At 45.1% G+C, this 25,301-nt stretch overlaps 4 protein-coding genes across 6 annotated transcripts in view; 3 read left to right on the top strand and 1 right to left on the bottom strand.

Annotated features, from left to right (window-relative positions):
• The window catches only part of LOC132457819 (inverted formin-2-like), a 31,645-nt gene extending 25,045 nt beyond the window's left edge, over nucleotides 1–6,600 (top strand). Inside the window, exons 2-11 of the mRNA XM_060052169.1 lie at nucleotides 2,835–2,905; nucleotides 3,015–3,122; nucleotides 3,213–3,283; nucleotides 3,392–3,512; nucleotides 3,641–3,805; nucleotides 4,068–4,170; nucleotides 4,287–4,523; nucleotides 4,651–5,343; nucleotides 5,603–5,656; nucleotides 6,197–6,600. Of these exons, the coding sequence (XP_059908152.1) occupies nucleotides 2,855–2,905; nucleotides 3,015–3,122; nucleotides 3,213–3,283; nucleotides 3,392–3,512; nucleotides 3,641–3,805; nucleotides 4,068–4,170; nucleotides 4,287–4,523; nucleotides 4,651–5,343; nucleotides 5,603–5,655 (1,602 nt within the window). The 5' untranslated portion in view covers nucleotides 2,835–2,854 and the 3' untranslated portion in view covers nucleotide 5,656; nucleotides 6,197–6,600. The remainder of the gene's footprint in view (nucleotides 1–2,834; nucleotides 2,906–3,014; nucleotides 3,123–3,212; nucleotides 3,284–3,391; nucleotides 3,513–3,640; nucleotides 3,806–4,067; nucleotides 4,171–4,286; nucleotides 4,524–4,650; nucleotides 5,344–5,602; nucleotides 5,657–6,196) is intronic.
• Nucleotides 6,601–6,815: 215 nt separating this feature from the next.
• On the top strand, nucleotides 6,816–12,947 carry adss1 (adenylosuccinate synthase 1). Its single transcript, XM_060052170.1, has 13 exons — nucleotides 6,816–7,110; nucleotides 8,185–8,287; nucleotides 8,425–8,487; nucleotides 8,579–8,629; nucleotides 8,736–8,802; nucleotides 8,930–9,037; nucleotides 9,200–9,281; nucleotides 9,955–10,081; nucleotides 10,162–10,316; nucleotides 10,863–10,987; nucleotides 11,200–11,297; nucleotides 11,988–12,137; nucleotides 12,500–12,947. The coding sequence occupies exons 1-13, from the start codon at nucleotides 6,919–6,921 to the stop codon at nucleotides 12,550–12,552; spliced, it is 1,374 nt and encodes a 457-aa protein (XP_059908153.1). The 5' UTR covers nucleotides 6,816–6,918; the 3' UTR covers nucleotides 12,553–12,947.
• Nucleotides 12,948–13,013: 66 nt separating this feature from the next.
• siva1 (SIVA1, apoptosis-inducing factor) lies at nucleotides 13,014–15,331 on the top strand. The gene is made up of 4 exons (XM_060052174.1): nucleotides 13,014–13,228; nucleotides 13,555–13,749; nucleotides 13,962–14,127; nucleotides 15,115–15,331. The coding sequence occupies exons 1-4, from the start codon at nucleotides 13,108–13,110 to the stop codon at nucleotides 15,161–15,163; spliced, it is 531 nt and encodes a 176-aa protein (XP_059908157.1). The 5' UTR covers nucleotides 13,014–13,107; the 3' UTR covers nucleotides 15,164–15,331.
• A 3,923-nt stretch (nucleotides 15,332–19,254) lies between these two features.
• Nucleotides 19,255–25,301, bottom strand: part of zbtb42 (zinc finger and BTB domain containing 42) — a 7,338-nt gene continuing 1,291 nt past the window's right edge. For all 3 annotated transcript variants that reach the window (XM_060052168.1, XM_060052165.1, XM_060052167.1), the window contains exon 2: nucleotides 19,255–24,994. In XM_060052168.1, the coding sequence (XP_059908151.1) occupies nucleotides 23,250–24,980 (1,731 nt within the window). In that variant the 5' untranslated portion in view covers nucleotides 24,981–24,994 and the 3' untranslated portion in view covers nucleotides 19,255–23,249. The remainder of the gene's footprint in view (nucleotides 24,995–25,301) is intronic.

Here is a 25,301-nt window from a genome sequence, read left to right as displayed (position 1 = left end):
TTTTTTAGCGCATGTAGGCTACTAAACATACATTTTCTGCGACTGTGTCCCTGCACACGGAGCGCGTGCGTGTGCGCGTGCTAGTGCGCGTCATCATTGAATGTAATCAAAGTAAAAAAATTAAATGAAATGATGTCAAGTAAAAGTAAGAACGGGGTCGTTACTATGAGGTAGCGGGGGAGAGCAGGTGAGGAAAGACCCTGATGTTGTAGTTTATATTTTTTTAAATTTCAATAAATCTCAACTGGGAAACAATTCTTGTTTTCTTATTTTTGGAACCAATGTATTTACTTAAACCTTCACTTTCAATACTTAAGTACATATATTATCAGAAAATTACTTTTGATATTCAAGTACAGACTTTTACTCAAGAAGTATTCTATTGGGTGAATTTTAGAGTAATTTTCTGGGAAGATATCTGTACTTTTACTGTGTGTGTGTGTGTGTGTGTGTGTGTGTGTGTGTGTGTGTGTGTGTGTGTGTGTGTGTGTGTGTGTGTGTGTGTGTGTGTGTGTGTGTGTGTGTGTGTGTGTGTGTGTGTGTCCAGGTAAGCAGCTCCCCAGCATCGCTCCAACTCCTGTCCATCCTCCAGACCTTGTTGCTGCTGGAGCCTGAGAGATGTGATCTCTGGCAGGCCTTGGAGAGCCTCACCAACCGAGCCATTCTGCTGGCCCAAGACTGTGAGTCCACAGCACATGTTACCTTAGCCACAGCCTGTTTGTAGGCATCCTTAAGCAGGACGCGCCTACCTTACTGTGTCTGAACTCACCGTCAGTAACTTTGGATAAAAGTGGGTAAATATTGCATGGTTGATTTGAATCCATTGATTGACTGTGGTCATACGTCAATCTCATGTTGTACTGCAGCTCAGATGGAGTCGTGTGAGAAGATCATGCGGCGGCTGGTGTTCTCTAAGGGCCGGAGCAGCGTGGGTCATAATGAGGTGGACAGCCCGCCGGTCCGGAAGGTGGACAAGGCTGTCCAGACCCACGTGGCCGACGGCGACGAAGCAAGTCTCCCTAAAAGACCTACAACTGCCCAGTTGCCCCCTTGCTTCGCAACACCACCACCACCACCACCACCACCACCTCTGCCCCCATTTATGGGAGGCGGTGTGCCCCCTGGCGCAAACCAGGGCCCCCCTCAACTTACGAATCCTCCTCCACCCCCCCCTCCTCCTCCACCTCCTCCTCCTCCACTGCCAGGTATGATGGCTGGACCCCCGCCTCCTCCACCCTTACCAGGCTTCACCGGCCCCGGTGCACCTCCTCCTCCTCCTCCTCCCCCTCCTCTACCAGGAGGTGGCATCGGTCCACCCCCACCACCACCACCACCGGCCCTACCCGGCATGCCCCCCCCGCCGCCCCCACCCCCCGGCGGGATCGTGGCTACCTGCATCCTGAACCTGGGAGCGGCCGCTGCCCCCTCATCCAAGGGGGGCCGCTTCCCCACCCTGAGGATGAAGAAGCTCAACTGGCAGAAGCTCCGCACCGTCACTGGTGAGGGAAAACGTTAATATGATATCTATAAAAAGAACCAATGGATATGAGCTAATATCGTAAAATGAGCCACGCCAATATAGTGAACCCACAAACGACATGGACACGGAATAGTATCAAAACAACAACAGCATGGCCGTATCCGTGTTGTTTGTGGTTGGTCCGGATGTGAGCGCAGCCCGCTCAGGTGGTCCTCTGCTCTCACACGCAGATGGTCAGTCGATGTGGGCGTCGGCGCAGACGGACGATGCTCCTCGCGAGCCGGACTACAGCAGTATCGAGCAGCTGTTCTGTCTCCCGGTGGCCGAGCACAAAGACAAGGGGACAGCTGCTCCTGTCAAGAAGGAGCCTAAAGAGGTGCGCTCAGCCAAACACTCGACACGCAGGGGCCCCGACGCAGGACAAACGCGTCCAATTAGCCCCGCCGAATAATCAATAACGTGCCCTTCGCCTCCCTTCTCCCCCGCAGGTTACCTTCATTGACCCAAAGAAAAACCTGAATCTGAACATTTTCCTCAAGCAATTCAAATGGTGAGCGATGCGATGCGTTTTCCTTTTTGGCGTCCTACTGGTAATGAGTTACCGTTCAACCTAACCGTGCTCCATATTCCTGCCCCCTCTGTTCACCAAGCTCCAATGAGGACTTTGCACTCATGATTGAGAAGGGCGACCGGACCAAGTTTGATGTGGAGGTGTTGAAGCAGCTAAAGAAACTGCTGCCTGAGAAGCATGAGGTTTGTTTCTGCCTGCACATGATCGTATATGGTTATCCCATGATCAATTGATCAAAGACCTAAAACCACAGTCATGCTCTGCACTGAATTTAGATCGAGAACCTGAAGACCTTCCAGGGAGAAAAGATCAAGTTGGCAAATGTGGATCGTTTCTACACCTCACTGATGGCCATTCCATGGTAAATAATCGCTTTGATGGATCAGAAGCACCTAACCTAGGCAAATGTCCATGGCTTTTAATGAGAAGTCGTATTGCCGTTGCTTGTGTTCAGCTACCAGTTGAGGATTGAGTGTATGCTGCTGTGTGAGGAGACCTCCTCTGTTCTGGACATGCTCAGACCCAAGGCCAAGCTGGTGGAGGATGCCTGCCAATGTAAGAGGGCGGCACTCTCTCTCTCTTACCTTCTCTCTGCAGCGTAAACATATATTCTAGTGGTGGTGCACATACTTTCCAAGAATTGAATATACTGCTGCTTATTACAGTTAGACCGGCCAATGTTTTGTATCGGTCTCAAAAGATGACATTTCAATTCATCATCTGTTCTTGACTAATAAGAGAATGAAAAATGCCTGATTGTTTACAATATGAATATCTCCTCAGCTCTTCGTGAAAGCACTCGCATGCCAAGTTTCTGCAGGCTCATCCTCAATGTGGGGAACTTCCTCAACTATGTAAGCACTCACATCACAGCCTGCTCCCTTCTATTCAACACGCCTTTTTTTTGGATTTGGATTTGAACTGCTGGTTCCAAATCTAACACCACTTTGAACACGCTTTCAGGGAAGCCACACAGGAAACGCAGAGGGATTCAAGATCAGCTCTCTCCTGAAGCTAACCGAAACCAAAGCTAACAAGAGTCGCATCACACTTCTTCATCATATCCTTGAGGTACAAGTCTAATGGAGCAACAGCTCTTTTTGAATCATGATGTGTTGGGAGTCTCAAACTCATCTAAATGTTATATGGCTTATTTTGAAGGAAGCAGAGCTTAACCACCCAGACCTTTTGGCCTTGCCAGATGATATTGAGATCTGTGAGAAAGCAGCTGGGTAATGAAAAAAAAAACGCATTGTGTTATTCATTTTTTACTTTTGACTTACTTTTTTTTTCTATGCAAAAGACACAAGGTCAATCCTATGGTCACTTTCTCCATTCAGGGTCAACATGGACTCGACCCAGGCAGAAACCAGTGCCTTGGTGAAGCGACTGAAGGAAACGTCCAAGAAAGTGTCAGACTCCATCGACGACGTGAAGCAGCAGTACACCAAAATAATAGAGGTCAGTAGAACTCAGCTGCTCAGGCTTAATATGACATCAAACAAAAAGGCATTCTTTTTTAACTACAGGAGTCCAGCACCTTTACTCGTGCCTGCAAGTTTGATCTATTTTTCATGTCTTCACACTAGGAGAGCCTGGAGGCGTGCCAAACTCTAGAGGAACAGTTCTATGAGATTGACAAGAGGAAGTGTGAGCTGGCCCTGTACTTGTGTGAGGACAGCAGCCAGCTCTCTCTGGAGGACCTGTTTGGAACCATCAAGACATTCCGCGGCCTATTTATCAGGGCCATGAAGGTTGGAGCATTTAGAATGATTCTTTCGTTTACAGACTCATTGTCAAAGAAAGGTTTCATCTGCTTCCAGACATGGTGTGGCCTCTCAATGTATGACTACATAAAATCTGCTGTTTATCCTGGCTTTATTTTGACTGGTCTATTTGCGGTGTTAGTTGGAACCGGAGAGAAGTATTTGATATTTCTGTGCGTCACTACAATTACCAACTCCTTTTTACTTAATGGTGAAATGTGAATCTATTTTCCTCTGTTTGTGTTCTCAGGAAAACAAAAGCAGAAAGGAGCTGGTGGCCAAGGCCGAGAAACGCAAAAAGCAGCTGGCAGAGGAGGAATCCAAGAGGCAGAAGGGGCAGAATGGAAAAATAAGTATGTTCTGACAAAAACACACTTTTGCTTTGTTTTTGCTCAAACTTAGACGGTTTGGGAACAATGGAGTACATGAAAAGGTTTTAACCTCCCCCCTTCCGTCTCTCTGTCGCCAGTAAAGAGAGGCCTACCCCCACCGGATGATGGCTGCATTATTGACCACCTGCTGGCGGACATCAGACAAGGGTTTAGCCTCAGGAAGACCTCGCCCAGGTGCGATTTGGAAAACCTTCCCTCTAGTGAAATGCGTAGGGAGTCCCGCCCACCTGGTAAGGACAAGAGGCCGATGTCTCCATCCATCCGCAGGGCTGGTACTGTCTGCTCTCCCAACCCCCTCCCACCACAATGTAGCTGTAAGCGCTCCCACTTGTGCCGTCATTCTTCTCAAGCCCACTAAGGGATTGCTCCATCGCTTGGTCAAAGTATTTCAGCATCTTTTCATTGTGTGCTCTCCAAATAACTCTGCCCTCTTGCATTCAGGGTCAAATGTACAACCTGCAGAAGAAGGCAAAGCATCGGCGGCAGAAAGGGCCATCACTCTCGCTTCCAGCCCCCACCAGTCAAGGGAGGGAAAAACCTCCGCAGACGGAGCGAACAGCTCCACAAACCGGCCTCAAGGCAAACCAGCATCGAGACTGAGTTCTCCCCAAGGGCTGGCTTCCAGCACTTCTCCGAATGGAGCCTCCCTGGTAACCAACCCAGCCCTACTGGTGCTGCCGGTCTCCTCGCAGAAGGGGGAGCCTGGGTTGTCCCCAAGCGGCAGCCCTCGTCTCGGGACTACAGCACCTGAGCCCCAGCATCGCACCTCCCAGAACGGCTGCACGACCAACGATCCTGACATCATCCCCCCCGAGACCACACCAGCTGCCGGCCCCTCTAGCTTTACTGTCTCGGCCCAGGTGGAGGCCAGGACGGAGACGGGGGCACAAGAGGAAAGCACAATAGAAGACCAAAGTCAAAAGGAAAAAAGTAATTGCAAACATTCCACCTCGGAAAGCCAGGCGGAGCCAGTCTCCGAGAGTATCCAGGGATACGATGTTCCTGATGGACCGAGGACTGAAGATCTGTCGTCGTTCTCTGGGGCCCTGCCAGATCCCGCTGGAGTCCCCATCCAAACCGACTCAAAGAAAAAGCAGAAGCTCTTTAAGCGAAACAAAAAGAAGAGCCATGAAGGTAACCAGCACAGTAACTTGAATAAAGCCCTGTTGAGTGTTTATGTGGATAGCGGAAAATCCTTGTTTACCTTGTTTATCTTGGATTTTGTATTCTATTTTTTGTGTGTGACTTTTGTTTTCTGGTTGTGTGTGGGTTGATATTTACTTATTTATAATAGTGTTGTATTTTATTTGTACAGAATTTTGTTTTTATTTGAAATCATCACATTGCAACCCTTTTTGTTTTGTCATTTCCGCTTGATTCTCTAAAACAAAAGGGAACAAAGGAAACGGACATGCAAAACATAAAAATGGCTGTGTATTGCAGTAAGGTATGTGGTAAATATTAAACTAACGGACCTAATCATCCTAATCCGCTCAATGGGTGTCAGTGCTTTAATACATTAACAACTCAATCTGGTGTATTTGTGTTTGTCCAATTTAATTTCTTTCTCTGTCGTGCCATTTCGCAAAGTCTGCAGTTGTCGAGCACTGATCCAACATCAGAGTCAATGTGTGTCTATCATGAATTTTCTATGTCTTTTGAGTCTGCAGGAGAACATGCATATATGTATTTATAGTCTATCCCCAATCAATCCTTATGGTATATCTGTTTGTAAAATCTTTCATCAAGGCTTTGGGGGGAAATAAAGAAGACTCCTAACAATTTTCATTTGTCAAATTAAACACTAAACCCTAACAACTCTCTTCATGCCACACCTTGCGTTCATCTTGTCTTTGAGGGGGGTGATTAATCAAATACATTCTGACATCTAAACTATTTGCATTACAACTTGAATGGTTGATCTGTACTTCTTTGTGATATCCACACCGCCTATTCCTCCTACTAATTGTCATCTCTGCTTCCCCAGGTGAGCTCCGGAAAAGGAGAGGAAAGAGGAGGTGTTGAACCTAGGCTTGTGTACAATATTTTTGTAACGATATATTTTGCAGTGTCCTGGATGATGAGACCTACACCTGGTTGGATGGATATGCTCCTTGAGTGACGAAAAAATAAAATAAAATATAATGGAAGGCTGCGCTGTTAAGCCTAAAACTAATGTATTTCAATCAAGAAGCCAAAAGCGTTTGTGTATGGAAATAAATAAACATTTAACTTATTAAAACGCTTATGCTTTTTAAAGCATTGTACGATAGAAAGGCCATATCAGCCTTCGTTGTTCTTTTTGTATCTTTTTCAGACGAAAAAATCCTTAACTCTGGAAATACGAGCGTCTTGTGCAATTTCATAATAAAATATATGGGCTCCGTCAAATATGTGTGGAATATTAAGATTTGTAAAACGTGATAATAAAGCTTATTTGAAAAAATGATCTTGTTCCTCTTGTTGGCTTTGACCTACAGCTATGTGGAACAGGATAGCCTATGGGTCCTCGGGTCCTAGACTGTAATCTTTCACAGCCTGGGGCCAACTTGTGTGCGCCCTAGCACGCGCACACAAGTCTGTGCGCCTCCGCACGCGCCCCCGGTCTGTGCGCCTGGCTCTGACATCATTGGCTGCGGTTATAGATATGGCCCTGCCGATCCTGGGGACCGTCTAGTCTACTCAAGACGAACAGACTGCTCCACTGCCATGTCGTTCTCTTGGTCTCCAAAAGACAATAAAAGTTGCAATAATCCGCCGGTCGCCACCGGGTTAAAGCGATCAAGGAACGACACGGGCAATAAAGTCACAGTGGTGCTTGGAGCGCAGTGGGGGGATGAGGGGAAAGGAAAAGTCGTTGATTTGTTGGCGACAGAAGCCGACTTGGTCTGCAGATGCCAGGTAAATATGCATTGATATGTATTTCATTATTCACTCGCGTTGGAATAGAATAGCCTTGGTCAATTTAAATTGTGTCCATAAGCTTGCAACATAACAGTAGCTGCTTTCAAGCTGAGCAGAATGGAAACACTGGTAGCCAACTTTGTTTTTGGGTGGACTTTGACAAGTCGCTATTCTTCGATTAAATATATCATGAGTTAATCTTGCTTGGTGATGTTCTTGAAATGAAAATGAAAATTTAAAATGACAATGCACTAAATGTCTTGACAGGTGCAAATGCCTAGATTTGTCCATTTTTAGCAGCGGCAGGAGACTGCTAGTAACATGAGCAGGTGGAATTTGTACGTAGACTGAATTTATTGTACCTTATAGTAAGGGTTCACCCGCTTTGGTTGACAAAATAATAATATAGGTTGACAACACTAAGAATGAATAAAAATGATGTCTGGCTTATGATTTGATAAATAAAAAATCTAATTTAGTATAGCCACTAGTACTAGACTCGATGAATGAAAGGACCTTCATTTGCACGATAAGGCCTATTAATACTATTATTATTGAGTAGACCAATCCCTGTTTATGGTTTACCCTCTATTCTGCCCAGAAACAAGGGACTAAAGCCATAGACATGGAACCATTACACAAACCCCTGACCTGTTGTACTCTCTGTACTCTGTCCACTGACACCAACACCAGCATGGCTCAGTGCAGGGCCGGAAAGCCCCGCCCACTTGGACTGTTAGAGGTCACATTCCCGGGGTGGCTGGATATGTGAGAAGGGCAGGTCTTGGTTAGGGGGGCACTCTGTGGAAGAGCCACCAGTAGCGGCCAAGTCTGTTTAAATAAGTACATGTTGTTTTGTACACATCAAGAGCTGTTTGGAGTTGATATCCCTTACTGACCGAAAATTAAATAGTATGCATTTGAACTGTTTACGTTCGTTATCTGTCAAATCTCTGTAGACCTGTGGATCTGCGTTCAGGCCATACATATTCATATTCATATGAATGAATGAATTTATATGAATGTTTGTACGAAATGCATGATCAAGGGTTTCTTGGTTTCTATTTCCAGGGGGGCAACAATGCAGGACATACAGTCGTGGTAGAGGGGAAGGAGTACGATTTCCACCTTCTCCCCAGTGGAATCATTAACTCAAAGAGTATATCACTTATCGGTAAGAAACCGCAGCTGTCCATGATCTACACCCTCATTCCTCCTCAGTCAGCGGTTACAGGCACAGCACATATATCTACGTACAGATGTCTGTGTGCATTACAAGGGGTTGGAATTCAATTATTTTACTGTTCGCAGGGAACGGCGTAGTCATACATTTGCCCGGTTTGTTTGAAGAGGGCGATAAGAATGAGAAGAAAGGTAAGTCTGGATTCTCATCTCCAACCCGGTGTGATTGTCAGGCCTTGTCATGAGTGTGCACATGACCTCGTGTCCCTTGCTATCACTATAGGTCTGAAGGGCTGGGACAAGAGACTGATCGTGTCTGACAGAGCACATCTAGGTACGTAGTATCTGTGGCTCAATAAGGAAAATCAATAAGCGGATATTACACCATTTCCAAATAAGGGGCAAGGTGCTCAAAAAGTTTGTACTTTGTTTTCCAACAGTATTTGACTTTCATCAAGTTGTGGACGGCCTGCAAGAAACCCAGAGACAAGCGCAAGAAGGAATGAAGTAAAGATAGATGAGAAAATAAGCCCCAAAACCATACAAATGTACTATTTCATGAATGTTATGTTGCATTGTACAATCCATATATGTTCCAGATTCAACTAAGGTTGCTCTTTTTTTCCATGAACAGCATTGGGACGACCAAGAAGGGTATCGGACCCACCTACTCCAGCAAGGCCTCCCGCACTGGCCTGCGTGTGTGTGACCTTCTGGGGGACTTCAAAGACTTCTCGGCCAGGTAGGGATGGCCCCTGACGAGGCCCTTCTCCTATTGAGTCAGGCATATGTATGTCCATATGCTCAATGACACACACGCATTCACACTACAGGGCATGCTTGCTTTTTCGAGATGATAAATGACTCTCTGTATTTAAATCGTCGATGACTGTGATCATTGCAGATTCAAGAACCTTGTCAAGCAGTACCAGTCCATGTATCCAACCTTGACAGTGGATGCTGAGGACCAACTGAAAAAACTCAAGGTATGAGGTAGCAAAAGTCTTTATTCCAGGTACTTCAGAGAATAAGGACTGCACTTCCCATGAACTCCAAAGCGATTGTGAATGATTTACAATGAGCTGATTAGTCTGCGATATAAGACGATAACTTTAGTCTACATTTCACAATTTTTAAGCAATGTGGTGTTTATTTGAAATAGTGTTGATCTAGCCGATCTTTATGGAACAAGAAAAAATGCTGACTCTTATTTTGAATTGGTTGGCTCTGTAGGAGGCTGCTGATGTATTTAGTGCCCGTTTTCATCAAATAGTCAGCTGTTCACTACATTACAAGCTAGGTGGCTACTCACCCAAAACAAGTGCTTCACGTTGCCAAGCAACTAGTACAAGCGACTCGCACACAGACACAGACCCACACTCACACACACACACACACACACACTCAAGCAGACAATTACAAGAGAAAGGGAGACTAGCAGTTCATTCACTTGTTCTCTGCTAAATGTTTCCGAACGCTTTGGATAGTAGGTCACACTGTCACACAAGTTATTGGCACTAGAAAAGTGTTCTTAACGGTCGTACATTGAACATTTGTATCGTAATACAGACTTTGTAAACAGTTAGTGGAGCCACACGGATGGATAGAATCCATCCACACCAATGTAAATGTTTCCACGTTTGTTTTGTGCTCGTGAAGGAGTATGCAGAGAGATTGCGACCAATGGTGAGAGACGGTGTGTACTACATGTACGAAGCTATCCACGGGTCCCAGAAGAAGATTCTGGTGGAAGGCGCCAATGCTGCTCTTCTGGACATTGACTTTGGTACATCTTTTGGTTATAAAGACAACGATTTCCAAGTGCATTTGAAACCCATATTTTTAATGCATGCATACAATCATCAGGTACATATCCTTTCGTGACATCATCAAACTGCACCGTTGGCGGGGCATGCACCGGCCTGGGAATCCCCCCCCTGAACATCGGTGATGTGTTCGGGGTCTCCAAAGCCTACACCACCAGGGTCGGCATAGGAGCATTCCCGACCGAACAGGTCAATGTAAGTTGACCCCCCCCCGGCGGCGATCCTCGTATAACACTGGCCTTTGGAGCCCGTGAGCCGCACCCTCACGTGCATACGGGGACCACTCGAGGCGTACACTTTAATACTGCAGTGAGATACATACCTTCTTATGTAACATTTATTTTGAGTCGTTGTGTGTTAACGACGGCTTTATGTCACACACGGGAACGAAAGTGCCGGAGACTTTCACTAGCTGAGCGCAGCTGTTGGAACAAAATGTTCAAACACCCTGAACCTCTTATGAAGATCACATTCACATGGATAAATTTAGGCCAGTCTGGGGTTCGAGATAGACTTACCGCTTGGGCTGGAGTTACATTATGTAACACAAGACTTGAATTCATGTCCTTTTTTTTTAAAGTGCCGATCCGGTGTCTACCACCACTGGTCAGTATTTGCTAATGATATTCAGTGTGGTTGTGATGTGTAACCATTGTCTTGTTGTTGTTGTTGTTGTTGTTGTGATGGTTGATGATGTTGTTGTGATGGTTGATGTGGTGGTGGTCTTATCGATGTTTACAGGCAGTGGGGGAATTACTTCAGACCCGGGGTCATGAGATAGGGGTCACCACCGGTAGGAAGCGGCGCTGTGGCTGGCTGGACCTGGTCATCCTCAAATACGCTCACATGATTAACGGTTTCTCCGCGTGAGTGCACTGAGGAGGAGTGGAGGATTGTGTGGTTATGAACATAGATATCATTTTTTTTTGATATTTATTCATTTGTGAGTATTCATTTTGTGACTGTTTAGATGCATTATTGACTCAAGCCGTCGGGGCATGTGAGCAGAAGTAAGAACATATTTAAGAACAACAGTGCAAACAGACTTTGTTTAACATTGAATGACTTTGTGTTACAGAATTGCCTTGACAAAACTCGACATTCTGGATGTGTTGGATGAGATTAAAGTTGGAGTAGCATACAAAATCAATGGCAAAAGAATTCCCCACTTTCCAGGTATGAATGTGTCTAAAGCTTGGCACATTATTCCTACTAAAATAAAGCAGTACTGTGATAACAGGACAAACCAATTGGATGTACTCTATCAGCCTCGCACACCAGACAATGCATCCTCGGGTTCGGGGATCACTAGAGAGGGGCATCAAAGAAGTAATTCTGGGTAATGTAGAAAAATAACACACTGGAGATATCAGGTGGAAACCTGACCAAATAGTGAAAATTCATATAAAGCATACAGTGAACCACATATAACAAAGCGGAGAAATATTACCTTTCACATTTTGCATGGCAGAGAAGAAGCAATCTCAGGGCAACGGAAGCTTCAATTTCAGTCACAGAGTAGCAAGCTCCAACAGTCTCAGTTAGCTTTGAGGCTCAAAGCTGGACGGGCCCCTCCTTGATGAGGGGCCCGTCTTCCTCTGTTTTTCGCAGAGGGACAGTCAAAACAATATGATCACTAGAGCGTAATGCATGGTTACCATTATACTGTACAGCGGTCCCCAAAGGGCTTTTAAATAATCTCAAAACAAAGGCCATCTCACTCATTGATAGAGTGAGATGAATGAGTCGTTAGGGCTTTGGATAAACCCTGCAATGAATTGTATATTGTACAACATTAGACATTTTACAACAACGTAAAGGTGTCATAATGTGTCATATTTACATTAAATCCTTTGTATTACATAGCCAACCTAGAGGTTTTGCAGAAGGTGGAGGTTGAGTACGAAACCTTCCCTGGTTGGAAGTCCGACACGGCGGCCGCGAGGAAGTGGAATGAACTCCCACCCAAAGCCCAGAACTACATCCGCTTCATCGAGAACCACATCGGAGTCCCCAGTAGGTTTGACAGGATATATAAGACACGGTGAACTGCTGCCAATAGTAGAATTACTTCTTTAGAGGGAACAAAAAGCAACAAATGTTTGAACCTTCTTTGCATTGTCAAACAAAAGTACATAAAAAATAATAACACAAACAGAATAATTGTATACATATCAAAATGGCACATACAGGTTATATTTAGCTTCTAAAAATGTTGGAATCGGTTTGACCCCACACAGCTCGAGATGCTTAAAATGTGTCTTTGAGACGTTATTCCAGTAGGTGGCGCTGTTTTGTTAGAAATTAGTCTTTACAACGGCATAAACAAAGTGAGATTTGTGCTTTGCCTTGACATGTCGTTCTCTCTCCCTTCACAGTTAAGTGGGTCGGTGTTGGAAAGTCCAGAGAGTGCATGATCCAGATGTTCTAAAATCAACACCTTCCCCTGGCATCGATTCAAGCCCCACGGATATGACCTAATATAAAGTTTCTCATGCGTAAATAAATAAAGATCAATACATAAACAATGAATTTCTATTTATAAATACATAAACAACACATCAGCTGAACAGAAACCCAAATTATCTTGTGACGTTGACAATAGAGTTTGTTTGGGTTAGTTACTTTACTGCTACACAGTCGTGCACCAGCAACAACACAATCATAATTAGTTTGAAATAAAGGTTATAGTTTAATATTTTAACCCAGGTTTGTTTTTTGTCAAGTCTGATCTGGTGGTTATAATTCGAAGTAAAAATGTGTTCAGTGGCAAATTGTGATCCTGATGTGAGCTAATAAAAAACACTGCTGGACCCCTGCATTGAATTCGTGTCGTGTCTCTTTAAATATATTTCGTTCGCGGATTTATATCAGACTTCCCACGTGACAGGAGGTCCGACACCGGATTGGTTGGAGTTGATACTTTTCCCGGCAACAATCAAGACCGAGTCAGGACGACCGCATCGATATACATTTACACGCAAACATGCCTAAACGTTCATATCCGTTTTCCGAGTCGTTTTCGTCGCAGTATAAGGTGCACGTTGGACAGCGGGAGTTGAGTCAGCACGGTGTCTTTGGTGGAAAATACAGACAGGAAATATACGGTAATCAACTTGAAGGCTAAATAACTAGCCCCGTGTTAGACGGTGCTACGTTTGTTGTTTAGCCTTATGTAAACGGTAGAATTGCGAGGCTGCTTATTCGTTAATTTTGTTTAAAAAACTACAATAAATGGTACGTTAGTATCCTTATCCGCCACTACAACTTCTTGAAAGTGGAAGCAATGGTCACTTGTTTTGTTATGCTAACCTTGTTATGCTAACCATCTTCTGCCTTGCTGTAACGTTACACTAAACTTGGATAGATCAGACCATTAAGTCGAGTTCCTATGAAAACGAGTTTTCTTAACAAATTGTTTCTACCTCCATAGAAAAGACCAAGAATATGCTATTCAACGGGGCCAGTGCTGTGATGGATAAAATCTGGAGTGTGGACGGAGGAGTAAAAAGCACAGACGCACAGCCTTCTCAACCAGCTGTAACCCCAGCACCCAGCCAGCTACTGTTAAAGGGACAAACGCTCATTGGACAGAATGGTAGACTAACGAAAGCAAACTGTGCACAAGGTGAGTTGGCGAGGAAAAAATATTCTTCGGAAATTCTAACATTTGAACTGTTCAGGCAATTATTAATGAGGTACATTTGTTGGTATATTCAATGCATCGCGTAGCTGCAATAGATTCTATATCAATTCTCTTCTATCAAATTGCAACAGGAATGGTGCACTTCTAAGGTCTGAAAGCACAACCTCTGTAAATTAAATGTGTGTCCATTGTAGGTCAAGGTGAGGCAATTGGTTCGACACACTGCGGGGTGTGCCAGAAGAGGCAGGGTGTTGGCATCAGGGCCGCGTGCTCCCAGTGTGACCGGTTATCCTGCTCCTCCTGCATCCGCCAGTGCTCCAGCTGTTCCAGCCAGTGCTGCTCTGTGTGCACTGTTGTAGAGTGAGTTGCTACTGCAAATTATTGTACTGGATCCGTTGTGAAAAATGTACCATGCTCCTTGTACATTGTAGACAAAAACATTTATCATTTAAACATTTGAATGGACAACCAAACAAGATATTTTGGCTAATTTCCCCAAATGATAATTAGGCCTCTAACATCTGGGTAAAATCGTGTGAGCAAATAATGTGGGCAGGGAGATCATAATTCTATGATTGTCACCATTTCATTAGTCAAAGCGGGTCAAAGGTTGAATGTCATTCTGGTCCTGACGGCATGTAAATGTACTCCCCACAACCCCCTAAAGTCTCTTCAGCACAAGTGGTAGGAAATTTGCCTTGTTGTGATGTAGCCCAGCTGTCAAGAGTGCAACTGCCAATATGCACTAATCCATCCATCTGCAAATTACATGCGTTTCCCGTTTAGCTGTTAACCTCTCAACCGTGACCACCTCTGCTTTACAAGCTTGTCTGGTTAATTGAACACAATTCTGAGGGAACCATTTCCTTGTTGATCTTGACATGCAGTGCTTTGCCTCCTCACCCCAAATTTCAGTTATGGCTGAAGTTCATTTCTCAGGAATTAATCACTGTTCAGACATTTGAAGCATAACACTATATTGGTAACCATAGCAGCATATATAGTATCAGCTGACTGATTTCTCAAAGTAGACTTATACAATTTTTAAAATGACCCTTGACCTTGCTTGCTTACTGTAGCTTCACCTCAAAGAAGACTTTAAAAGCGATGCGACAGCAATTGGATACACTCACCGAGGCGTTTCTGTGCCTATACTCTAAAAGACGAGAACGAATGTTTGTTGATTAGCACAAAATATTTGGATTAATGCAGCACTATATTTCATTTCCAATTCCATGTATTCATCACACATGGTGTATCCTACGAGAGAATTCATAAGTGTTTCATGTTGTCGATACGCTTGGTGTGTTGTGTTTTATTGACTTGTGTTTCTCTCTTCTTCTACAGTTATAGTGGTCAGTTTGATACGATAGTGTGTTGGAGCTGTTCGTCGTGAAGCAAGACCAAAGGAAAAGATACCAGAGTTATGATTGAGCACTTTTGATTACACAAGAAATATTTCTCAGACTGCATTATATACTTGTATTTGTTTTTAAATTCCCATTGAGTGTTTATATGTTCATATGATATACAATTCAGTAATAAAATTAAATACTTTTCTGTATCAATTCTATTGACGTTTTTGGGGCGAGGAGGCACATTTGTATCGAACTTGTCGATCTGTTATTACTTAATTCGACCTGGAGATGGCAGCAAACGGCAAGGACTGCTCTCAGACACGCAGCTAGGACGAAATAAAGAAAACGTGCGTAAAATAAGCCTGACTGCGTATCAGCAGAATCACTGAATATTGCGTCAATCGTGTAGCCTGCTTGTTTCGCACGAACATTGACACACCTAATAAATTATGTAAAATGGCACTTACGTTACTCAAATTTGACAACTAGAGTTCAAAAAAAGTTTTTCAATTGACTGGGCTAATGATCAAAAGGCTTATAAATGGTACTCCCACGTTTACTGAAACTGACGACGTGCTCATACAATCTACTTTGAATTTCCGTAACATAACAAGTACAAGTCATGCATGCAACGAGAAAGCCCATATTTGCTTAATGAATGCATATTGACCTAAGTACAAAGCTTAAAGAAATACGCTTCTATAAACACTTGGGGTGAAAGTAATCTCATACTGATATGGGGTGTCGGGTTCATTCTCTTTGATGTATGATCCTGCCTCCTAAAGTTTATTTTTTCCATCTACCTGATGTAATCAACTGTGAATTGGCCTCATCTGATTTTGACAGCCATCTTTATTTTCCCTTAATCCACAACGGTAATATAATTTTGTTTAATCAACTAGCGGATCATTTAAAATGGATTCACCTTTTTATCCAATTATGTCCATTCTTGTCTTGAATGGCATCTTTAATTGTTGTGCCGTTGAACTCTTCAATGCCACCTAGGTATAGATATAGTAGTGAAACATCAATTTGCTTTAAAATCTAGTTAATTTAACAAATACTCCCACTGTTCTCTGAAAAAGCTGCACGAGGGGACAAACAAGAGGCCTTCTCAATAAAATCTCAAACATTTCAGTAGTCAAAGATAGATAAACTTCATTTCAAGTGTATGCCACTATTAGCGTCATCCCTTACACACTACAACAGCATCCAGTGTTGATATAACTGCCCACACTGGGCACTCACACACACAACAGTGGATGGGATGCGTTAATATTATCCCCAAAAAACGCTAGTGTGCAGCTGTCCGTCTCCTCGGCACATCCCCATCCCTGACACAATAATGAAAAAGGTCACGGGGCTGCATCCAAAAATGGCCCCTCATCTTCTTCTCCCTGGTATGGGGGGGGGGGGGGGTGGGGGCCCTCAGACGGGACCAGGGGCCGGGCGCAGTCAGCCAGTGGGAGCATGTGGCTTTGTCTTTCACCCATTCTTCTGGGGACCAGCTGTGGCCTGGAGTGCGCGTGTCGGACCCGATGATGCTGCTTCTATAAATATGCGTCAACGAGTGTGAATAAGTGACAGCTGTGCAGTGGACCAAGGACATGTTGTCTTGGCACTCTCAGGACAAGCCCCGCCACACACACACACACACACAAGCACACACACCCCAACACACACACGCACACACACATATACATTACACACAAAGGCTACTGCAGTGTGAGCTCTAGTTGATATGCATGTATGCCCTTTCAGACCGTCAGACGTACTATAGACAATTCAGCCCCAACTTGTGAAGTGCAGTCTGGAACTTGAGAGCAAGCGCTTCAGTCGTGGATGAATGGAGGAAGAGCCTATCAATTGTGTTTGCAATTTTGTGTCGTGGTAGACAACGTTGGAATATTGAATCCAACTTTGCCATTCATCTTTGTATACGTGTGGTTAAGAATGCAACTCGCTGCGTAACTCATCATAAGGATGTTTTTGTTTGTGGGAGGCTTGACAACATAAAGGTGTTTATGTACATGAGGTGTGTGTGTGTGTGTGTGTGTGTGTGTGTGTGTGTGTGTGTGTGTGTGTGTGTGTGTGTGTGTGTGTGTGTGTGTTTTTGTATGTGTGTGCGTGTGTGCTTGTATTTGCGTGCCCTTTTCAAGTGTGACCACCTGTCTTATGTTGAGAGGAATAAATAAATAAATAAACACGGGCCACACCAGCTGTCCCTGGCAGTGTGTCCGCTCAGAGGTCAAGGGCTCCAACCGCTGGCCTTGTGAGGGCGATGGCGGACACATACAACTTTCCACTTAACTTCTCTTAAGTGGCCCCCTCCCTCTATCTCTGTTTCTCTCTCTATCTCTATCTCTGTTTCTCTCTCCCTCTATCTCTGTTTCTCTCTCTATCTCTATCTCTGTTTCTCTCTCCCTCTATCTCTGTTTCTCTCTATCTCTATCTCTGTTTCCCCCTCCCTCTATCTCTGTTTCTCTCTCTATCTCTATCTCTGTTTCTCTCTCCCTCTATCTGTTTCTATCTCTGTTTCTATCTCTGTTTCTCTCTCCCTCTATCTCTGTTTCTATCTCCCTCTATCTCTGTTTCTATCTCTGTTTCTCTCTCTCTCTCTCTCTCTCTCTCTCTCTCTCTCTCTCTCTCTCTCTCTCTCTCTCTCTCTCTCTCTCTCTCTCTCTCTCTCTCTCTCTCTCTCCGCACACACAAACACCCACACAAAAGTAAGCACCAAAACGAGTCAGGTTTACAGGTTTAAGCCGAGCGCGAGGAATGCTCTATTACACCACCTAGTAAGACTTCACACACATCTCTTTACTCCCCCTCTGCAGCTAAGCTCTGTCACATGGCAACCCCTCCGTTTCCACGTAGAGTGCATTCGGTTCATAAGCGTAAAGGAACCTGCTCGCCGCACTCGTACGCCTTTCCCATAAGTGCTGCTGCTGTATCTTTCGGGGGCAGATGTGTTGGGAAATGCGGGTTGTTGGCTGTAAACGCTGCACCGGAGTGCATCCAGAGGAGGGGTGTTGACAGTGCCTGGTGCTCCCAGCGCAGGCCTTCCAGGGCCCTTATTTACCGTGAGGTGCCCATGGCTGAGGTTGTGTCTGAATGAATGAATGATCTTACAGGGACATTGGTTTTTTTGTATTGTTTTTTTCTTTATGCTGTGATCCACTGGCGGGCCCAGCGCCACCGTGTCTTCTTCTTTGTGTACAAAGTACGCGCATGGGGAGAGGAGCCAGACAATAGGGCCGGCTGAGCTACTACCCACGCACACAATGGAACCGCGGGATGAAGCCGTGGGCTGGAGGGGGGGTGTTGGCTGCAGGGGTTGGATGGATGAGTGGATGGATGGATGGGGGCAGGGACACAGCTCTTGTCTATATGGGGTTTCCCAGAATGGGTGTTCTTGGGGGGGGGGGGGGGGGGGGGTTGGGGAGGCTGGGAACCCGAGCCGGTCTCCATTGGGCTTGCATAGCAGTGCAGCTGGATTTACTATAGCACAGCAGCGGGGGGATCATTAAAAGCCATCTCTCTCTCCGTCGGAAGACGGTGACTGAACAAGTGGCGCGACGGAGATCCCAAATCAAAAAGCAGATATTTGGAAAGGCAGTTTGTTTACGCACTGTTTTGCTTTTATCTACAGAATATATTCAAGTTTTTCTTTTGGACAATTCAGTCCTTTTTATGTTTATAATAACTGCATTACTTATAATGACTTTAGTTATGTAACACTGGATTCATCAGCTTATTATGCCACAGCACCTTGATGGAATGGTTACTGTGCCCTGTCCTTGCACTCCATTTACAGTGTCCGTGGGGATAGCGACTGTTTGACCCACAGTGCTCTATCACATGCTGTTTTCTCTGTACACATCGCATTGATGCCCTGCGCCCACACACACACTCCTACTGCTGTTGCTACTCAGACCACAGAACCCCCCCCCCTAGGAGGTGGACTAAAAGACAACTCACTGTCTCCTAGAGGTCCTTACTGTTTTCCAACTTAGAGGAAGTTTTGATCAAACTTTTGAACGTTGTTATATTTTATAATGAACATTTTTGATTAAATATGCATATAAACTGTAAACACAACTCATGCAAATAAAAGAATTCCACAGTCAGAGAAAGTCTTTTCATTTAATCTATGCATATTGTAATAAAGAACTAAATCAAGATTGTCACATTTTCACAGCAGACACACAAGCACACTTGAAAAGCGCAAACAAAAGAAAAACAGCAGATACATATTACAGATCGAAGTAAATTGCCTCGAAAACTAAGCAATGTCAATTCTTCTTAAGATTGTCCTCTAATCTCTAGACCACTAATAATCAAGCTTTTGATTACTATAAAATATACTTTTCTTATTAAAAAAAAAATATATTAACTTCTAATGGCACTTCTACAAATGTAATTAAAAAGACGTTCATTGACATGTAGATGCTCTGTTTTGAGTCAAAGGTTGCACAAGATGGCAATGCGGTCATAAATATTTCTCATGATTATACACAATTTCACAGTTGGAACCTGTAAAAAGAGAAACATTCCAGTATCAGTGAAAGTCTACCAAACATACAGCAGGAGTTAAGCACAAAATAATAAAAAAACAGCCCCAGTTCAGAGAAATGCTATGTGTTTTTGTACAAATTGGGAGAGTTCGGTGTTTCACATTCAAAAAATGCATCAAATAAAATAAACAAGACTTTTGTTAGCTCCTAACAATCGTGGCTAATATAAGCCTAACAGAGTGCATGTCCCCAGTGTTTACACACCAAGAACATATTTATTAACACAGTGGTAAACTCAATATCTCATTCTAATCTCCAAAAGCAGCCAGAAGAAATAATTTAAAAAAAGACTTCATTTTTTTTGATACATCTATATATATATTTATATAGACAGTTTGAAACGAACAAGTGAAATTAACATTTTGACTGGAGTCTAGGGCAGACAGTACAGTGTATAAAGGGGGACTCCTCTCCAGATACAACACACTGCAGTGTGTCTACAAGGCACATTCTGTGATCTTCCTGGAGTTACAAATGAAAGGACTGAAAAACAAAATAAACACAAAACATGTCTTTATACATTGTTAGTTTACTTTCTACATTTGTACACGTGTACATCAGAGTTAAACTGCACCATGTTCGATTTGCGCTGCAGGCGGAAAGTTAAATCAACTGTGTGTGTGTGTGTGTGTGTGTGTGTGTGTGTGTGTGTGTGTGGAATTGACTATTTAAAGTTGTTTTTCTGCACCAAGGATTTTAAGAAGCCTATAGTTGACCAATCAAAGTCATGCTTTTAAAGTAAAAAAACTAAAGACAGTAATCCAAATCAACCCCCCAAAAAAATCACAACCAAACCATTCCATGAGTTGCCATTACAGATTACCGATTATGGAACGGAGTGAATAAATTGCATTTAATCTTCCAAGAGTTTAACTCCTGCATTGACTTGAACTTCTAACAGAAGACCACACAAAGTTTTTATTAATAAACATAGAAAACCCTAAAACCCAAGTCGTGTAGGGCTAGACCAATGTTGACAAGGTCATTAACTTCCTTAAGCCATCGCAGTTTCTTATGGGTCATGTTTGCCATATGAGGACGACTCGAAAAGCAATACTAAGGACAATTAAGATAATTCTCCTGATAGATGTGCAATCAAGTTGCCATGGTATCATCCCCTACATGCAAGAACAATGGAGCACTTATCTACTGCATGCTGGGACAGCCAGCTCCTCCTTGATGCAGCCCCACAATGCACCTGTTTACAGTCTCCCCTCACTCTGCCTCTGCTGAATGCCTTCCTCGCATTCCAAAGGCTCCATTTAATACAGAAAAGTGCAAAGAGAGCCCTGGCGGGCTGTCTCCCTCCACCACCGCCACCCCTCAGCAGGAACAGAGCCCCACAATGTTTCCTTGAGAACTACCTGGGATATAGGGGGGGGGGGGGGGGGGGGACAATGGCGATATTGTCTTACTTCTATAGGTAGTCTTACTCTGTATCCGTTGTGCCAGTGCTTGTGAAAACAAACGTTTTCTCGGGTTAAAACAGCGAGGGCACAAACGCCTCTGGTACGGAGACCGGAGTACGGGGGGGAGATAAAAGGAAAAGGTCAAAACCCTCCGGGGAAGACACAACTTGGAAGCCAAGGAGTGACAGCAGCCACAGTACGACCCCTGGCTTCCTCCGCCCCAGCAGGCCAACATGGAACACACAATCAAAGTTTGATAAATATTTCTATATATTTACATTAAATATACAAAGAGTAAGAAATAGCAGCCTAGACAATAGTGTTGAAACTACATGGATGCTAAAAACAAGTGCCTCTCTAAGATCAGTGACACATTTTCAATACTTAAGTTTTGTGTGTGGTGGATGGAAATAAAATAAAACTATTAGTCACTATTTGCTCAATGGAAGGTCGGACAGCCCACAAATTCAATAGAAGTACCAAGAAATGTCTTTCAAGCTTATAGAAATCAGATTATACGTTTAATAAACCCTGAACCAAGTCCAACTAATAAATAATTATCATCAAGTCTTCTCAGGTAGGATGAAATGAATATCATCAACGTTTAGTGCTACTTGCAGGCAAGAAGTAATATAGAATCTAAAGTGAACCCCTAACAGTCAAAACAAAAAAGATGTTTAACTAAACAAAACTGCACTGTCTTCTTCCAAAAGTTCAAGGTAAATTCTTCCCAAAGTGAGAGCTTGAATATTATCAGTAGTATCTTAGACGCAGACAGGAAGGGGACATGATATCATGTGCATGTAAAAAAAAAAGAAAGAAAGTACGAACAAGTTAGTAGATCCAGCAGTAGGCAAAAGAGCAGAGGCTGGTTACAAAGATGGTAACCAATCCATTATTAAAACAAGAATCGTATGTCGACATTCACACTCGCGCCTCTTCCCAGTGTGTCCTTCACACTGTCCATTAGCGTGTGCACCATTTAACATGCTGTTAATACCAGGTAACAAGAGAGATTACTGCCAACTACCAACATTACCTCCTGGCATTAAGATACGTTAGCATTTTCAAATCAAACATGTAGGTCCAATTGATGTGGGTTTATTTTAAGTACACTGGGTAAAGAAAAAGTTTCAGGAGGCACCAATATTGCAGCTTAAACTGCGGTAATCCATTATCTACATGCTCATCTCTGAAAGGCGAGCTTCCTTCAATGTGTGTTTACGTGACACAACAACATAAATCTGGTAAAGACAAAACATACATTTTTGTATATTAATGATCCAGACTGAGATAACATTCAAGTATGGTGGTGTGTTTTTCTTCATTAAAAAAACCTTCATGTCAACTGAGAAGCAATGCACTGCCTCTATGAAAAAAATAAAATAATCAACACTTCCTCTTGATAATCAAACCTCATCTGTTTACGTTGCCTCGTGATAATTTAGACAAGTATTATACTATAAATAAATAATAAAGTAGGAGGCAAAAGAAAAGAAGATATTGCCACTGATTTACAGTACTGCTCCTCTGTGTGTACGTTGAAACGCTCATCGTTCTCTCAAATGATTGCTCTAACATCACTTCAGCATGGACTATTGTTCCTCCGCTCAGCAGACGCACGCAAAAGGCCTTTTTCTCTCCGTAGCACCGCCTAAAAACGCAACAGATTGACACTCATAAGACACGGAGAAAACAAGTGCATCGTCCTGTTTGTTCACCCTCCCAAAAGGATCCAGATGGACTTCCCTCAGCAGCGCACACATAATGGGGAGGTTAGTCTCCAACCTGCCCTGCCTCCGGACATCATGCATGCCTATAACATGGCTCGCTACCAGAATATATTATATTAGCTCCAGTTTGAAATTTGTTACAACTCTTTTAGCTTGAGAAACGCCTCGTGGGCGGATGAGGGGTAGAATTCCAAAAACGCACGCATCGACTCCAGCAAATTCCCAGTGTGTTCACACGAAAGAAAGAAAACAAATAAAACATAAATCAGTAGTAGTAGTCATAGTAGTAATAGTAGTAGTAGTAGTAGTAGTAGTAGTAAGCAGTGCAAGAAGAGACACATCCTGGTGTGTCTCTCCTGCCATGGCACCAGTGAAGAGTGTTTCTCTGTCTGTGAGTTTGTTTAGTTTTTATCCGATAGTCGATAGGGTCTTGGTGAGGACGCAGTGGAACTTCCTGATGTGGCGGTAGAGGTCCCCCGACTGCGTGAAGCGCCGCTCGCACCACTTGCACGCGTGCGGCTTCTCCCGCGTGTGCACCACCGCGTGGCGGCTCAGGTTGTGAGAGTACTGGAAGCTCTTGCCGCACTGGCCGCACGTGTACGGCTTCTCGCCCGAGTGTGTGCGCTCGTGGCGCTTCAGCGTGTACATGCAGGAGAAGGTCTTGCCGCACTGCGAGCAGGTGGGCACCGAGCCGTCGGGCGACAGCTTGGCCCGCGTGCCGTCCTTCTCGCGGAAGTGCGAGCTGAGGTGCAGCTGCAGCACGTGGGGGCTGGCGAACACCTTGCTGCACAGAGGGCACACGCAGACCTGCTGGCCGGCCGCCGCCGCCGCTGCCGCCGGGGGCAGCAGCAGCACGCCGCTGGACGTGGAGATGTCCGAGGAGGCCAGGTCCTCGTCCTCCTCCTCCTCCTCGCTGTCCCCTGCCAGCAGCGCGCCCCTCCCCCTCCCCTCCCCCTCCCGGCCGGGGGCGCCCTCCCTGCCCCCGCGGTGGTGGTGGTGGTGTTGTTGGTGGTGGTGGTGGCCGGGGGGGCGGCGGCGCCCCCGTCTCCCCCCCCCCTCCTCCTCCTCGTCCTCCTCCTCCTCCTCCCCCATCATCAGGTCCTCCCCCCGGGAGAGCAGGGCGGCTGTGGAGCCGTTGTTGCCCGGGAAGAGGGCAGCGAACCCTGTCACCACCGAGCTCCTGGCACTATTCCCAAAGCGCTGGCTCTCCGGGCTCACCGGCTCACTGTCCTCCTGCTCTGACAGCAAGTCGTGTTCGTCTTTAACAAGTGGCTCAGTGCCCTGCTGCTGGCTGTCGAGGGCCAGCTGTCCCGCGACGTAGGAGGGGTGGAAGGGATCTCTGCTAGACGGTGGCTTGAAAGACAAATCCAGCGCGCAGTCCATGTCATCCGAAGCCAGGGACCTCTGGGACAGGGATACGGCGCGGCTACTGACATCAGCTTTTGTTTTTCCAGCTGTTTGGACACAGGCCTCGGCCTCGGCCGACACATAATTGACACCTACAAGGTCCGGGGACCGGCCGGACTGACCGTTGGCCTTCTGCCTGCTCTGCACAGGGCGATCACACAGGGTGACAGCCAGCCCCACTTTGCTGTCCGTGTCAGAGTCCGCGGCGGGGGGAGGCCTGTGATGGCCGGGGGCCGGCGCGGGGGGCTGTCGCCGGACAAGCTGCTTGCCGGCCTGCTCCCCGTCCGAGGAGCTCTCCCTGTCCCCCGCGCCGCCCAGCGCCAGGCGCAGGCCAGGGCCCTCGGCCGTCCTCTCATCCAGCGGGGACACTTCTTTATCTTTCAGCTTGCCCTTGCACACTTTGACGATGTCGTACATGTGGAGGTAGCTCGCGGCGGCCAGCACGTCCTCCACGGGCAGAGTGCTGAATTCCAGCTTCCCCTCATACATAAATTCAAGGAGCAGGCTGAAAGCCGGCGCTGTCACAATGTCACTGTTCAGATGCACAACGTCCCTTTTGTCTAGCTGGTCCCTGTAGAAGAGGTGGAAGTACATGCTGCATGAGGCCAGCACGGCCCTGTGCGCTTTGAATCGAGCCTCCCCGACGAGAACAGTGCAGTCACAGAGGAAACCTTGGTGACGCTGCTGACTCAGACACTGCAGCAACTGGCGGCTATGGTGTGGGAACTCCATTCTACCTTCATAACCTGGTGGGAACAGGAAAAACAGGATAGTGTATAAATGCAATGCAGGTGTTTGAGAGGGTGTCGCGGAGGTAGCAACGAACGGGCATGAGCGACCAAACGACGAGGTGATGATCCCCCCGAAACCAAACAATGCGAACCGTCAACCTATTATTTTGTTGAACAATAGTAAAAAGTTGAAATAAGTACACGTCAATACTTTATCAACTATATAACATAAAACGTGAAATAAACGTGTTTTTTTTATTCAATCGAAGAAACTAGTTTTATCATAAGTTCAACGTATATTCACTTATCGTCATTTGGTTCA

Source organism: Gadus macrocephalus, chromosome 5 (genome assembly GCF_031168955.1).
Source record: "Gadus macrocephalus chromosome 5, ASM3116895v1".
Classification (NCBI taxonomy): domain Eukaryota; kingdom Metazoa; phylum Chordata; class Actinopteri; order Gadiformes; family Gadidae; genus Gadus; species Gadus macrocephalus.
This window is presented reverse-complemented; position numbering and strand designations above follow the sequence as displayed.

Excerpts from the sequence above, each read along its gene's own strand:
- siva1 (XM_060052174.1), top strand. The coding sequence starts at position 13,108 with ATGCCTAAACGTTCATATCCGTTTTCCGAGTCGTTTTCGTCGCAGTAT. Across the intron at positions 13,229-13,554 it reads ATACAGACAGGAAATATACG|AAAAGACCAAGAATATGCTA; the intron begins GTAATCAACTTG and ends CTACCTCCATAG. Across the intron at positions 13,750-13,961 it reads GAAAGCAAACTGTGCACAAG|GTCAAGGTGAGGCAATTGGT; the intron begins GTGAGTTGGCGA and ends TGTCCATTGTAG.
- adss1 (XM_060052170.1), top strand. The coding sequence starts at position 6,919 with ATGTCGTTCTCTTGGTCTCCAAAAGACAATAAAAGTTGCAATAATCCG. Across the intron at positions 10,317-10,862 it reads TCCCGACCGAACAGGTCAAT|GCAGTGGGGGAATTACTTCA; the intron begins GTAAGTTGACCC and ends CGATGTTTACAG. Across the intron at positions 12,138-12,499 it reads GAACCACATCGGAGTCCCCA|TTAAGTGGGTCGGTGTTGGA; the intron begins GTAGGTTTGACA and ends CTCCCTTCACAG.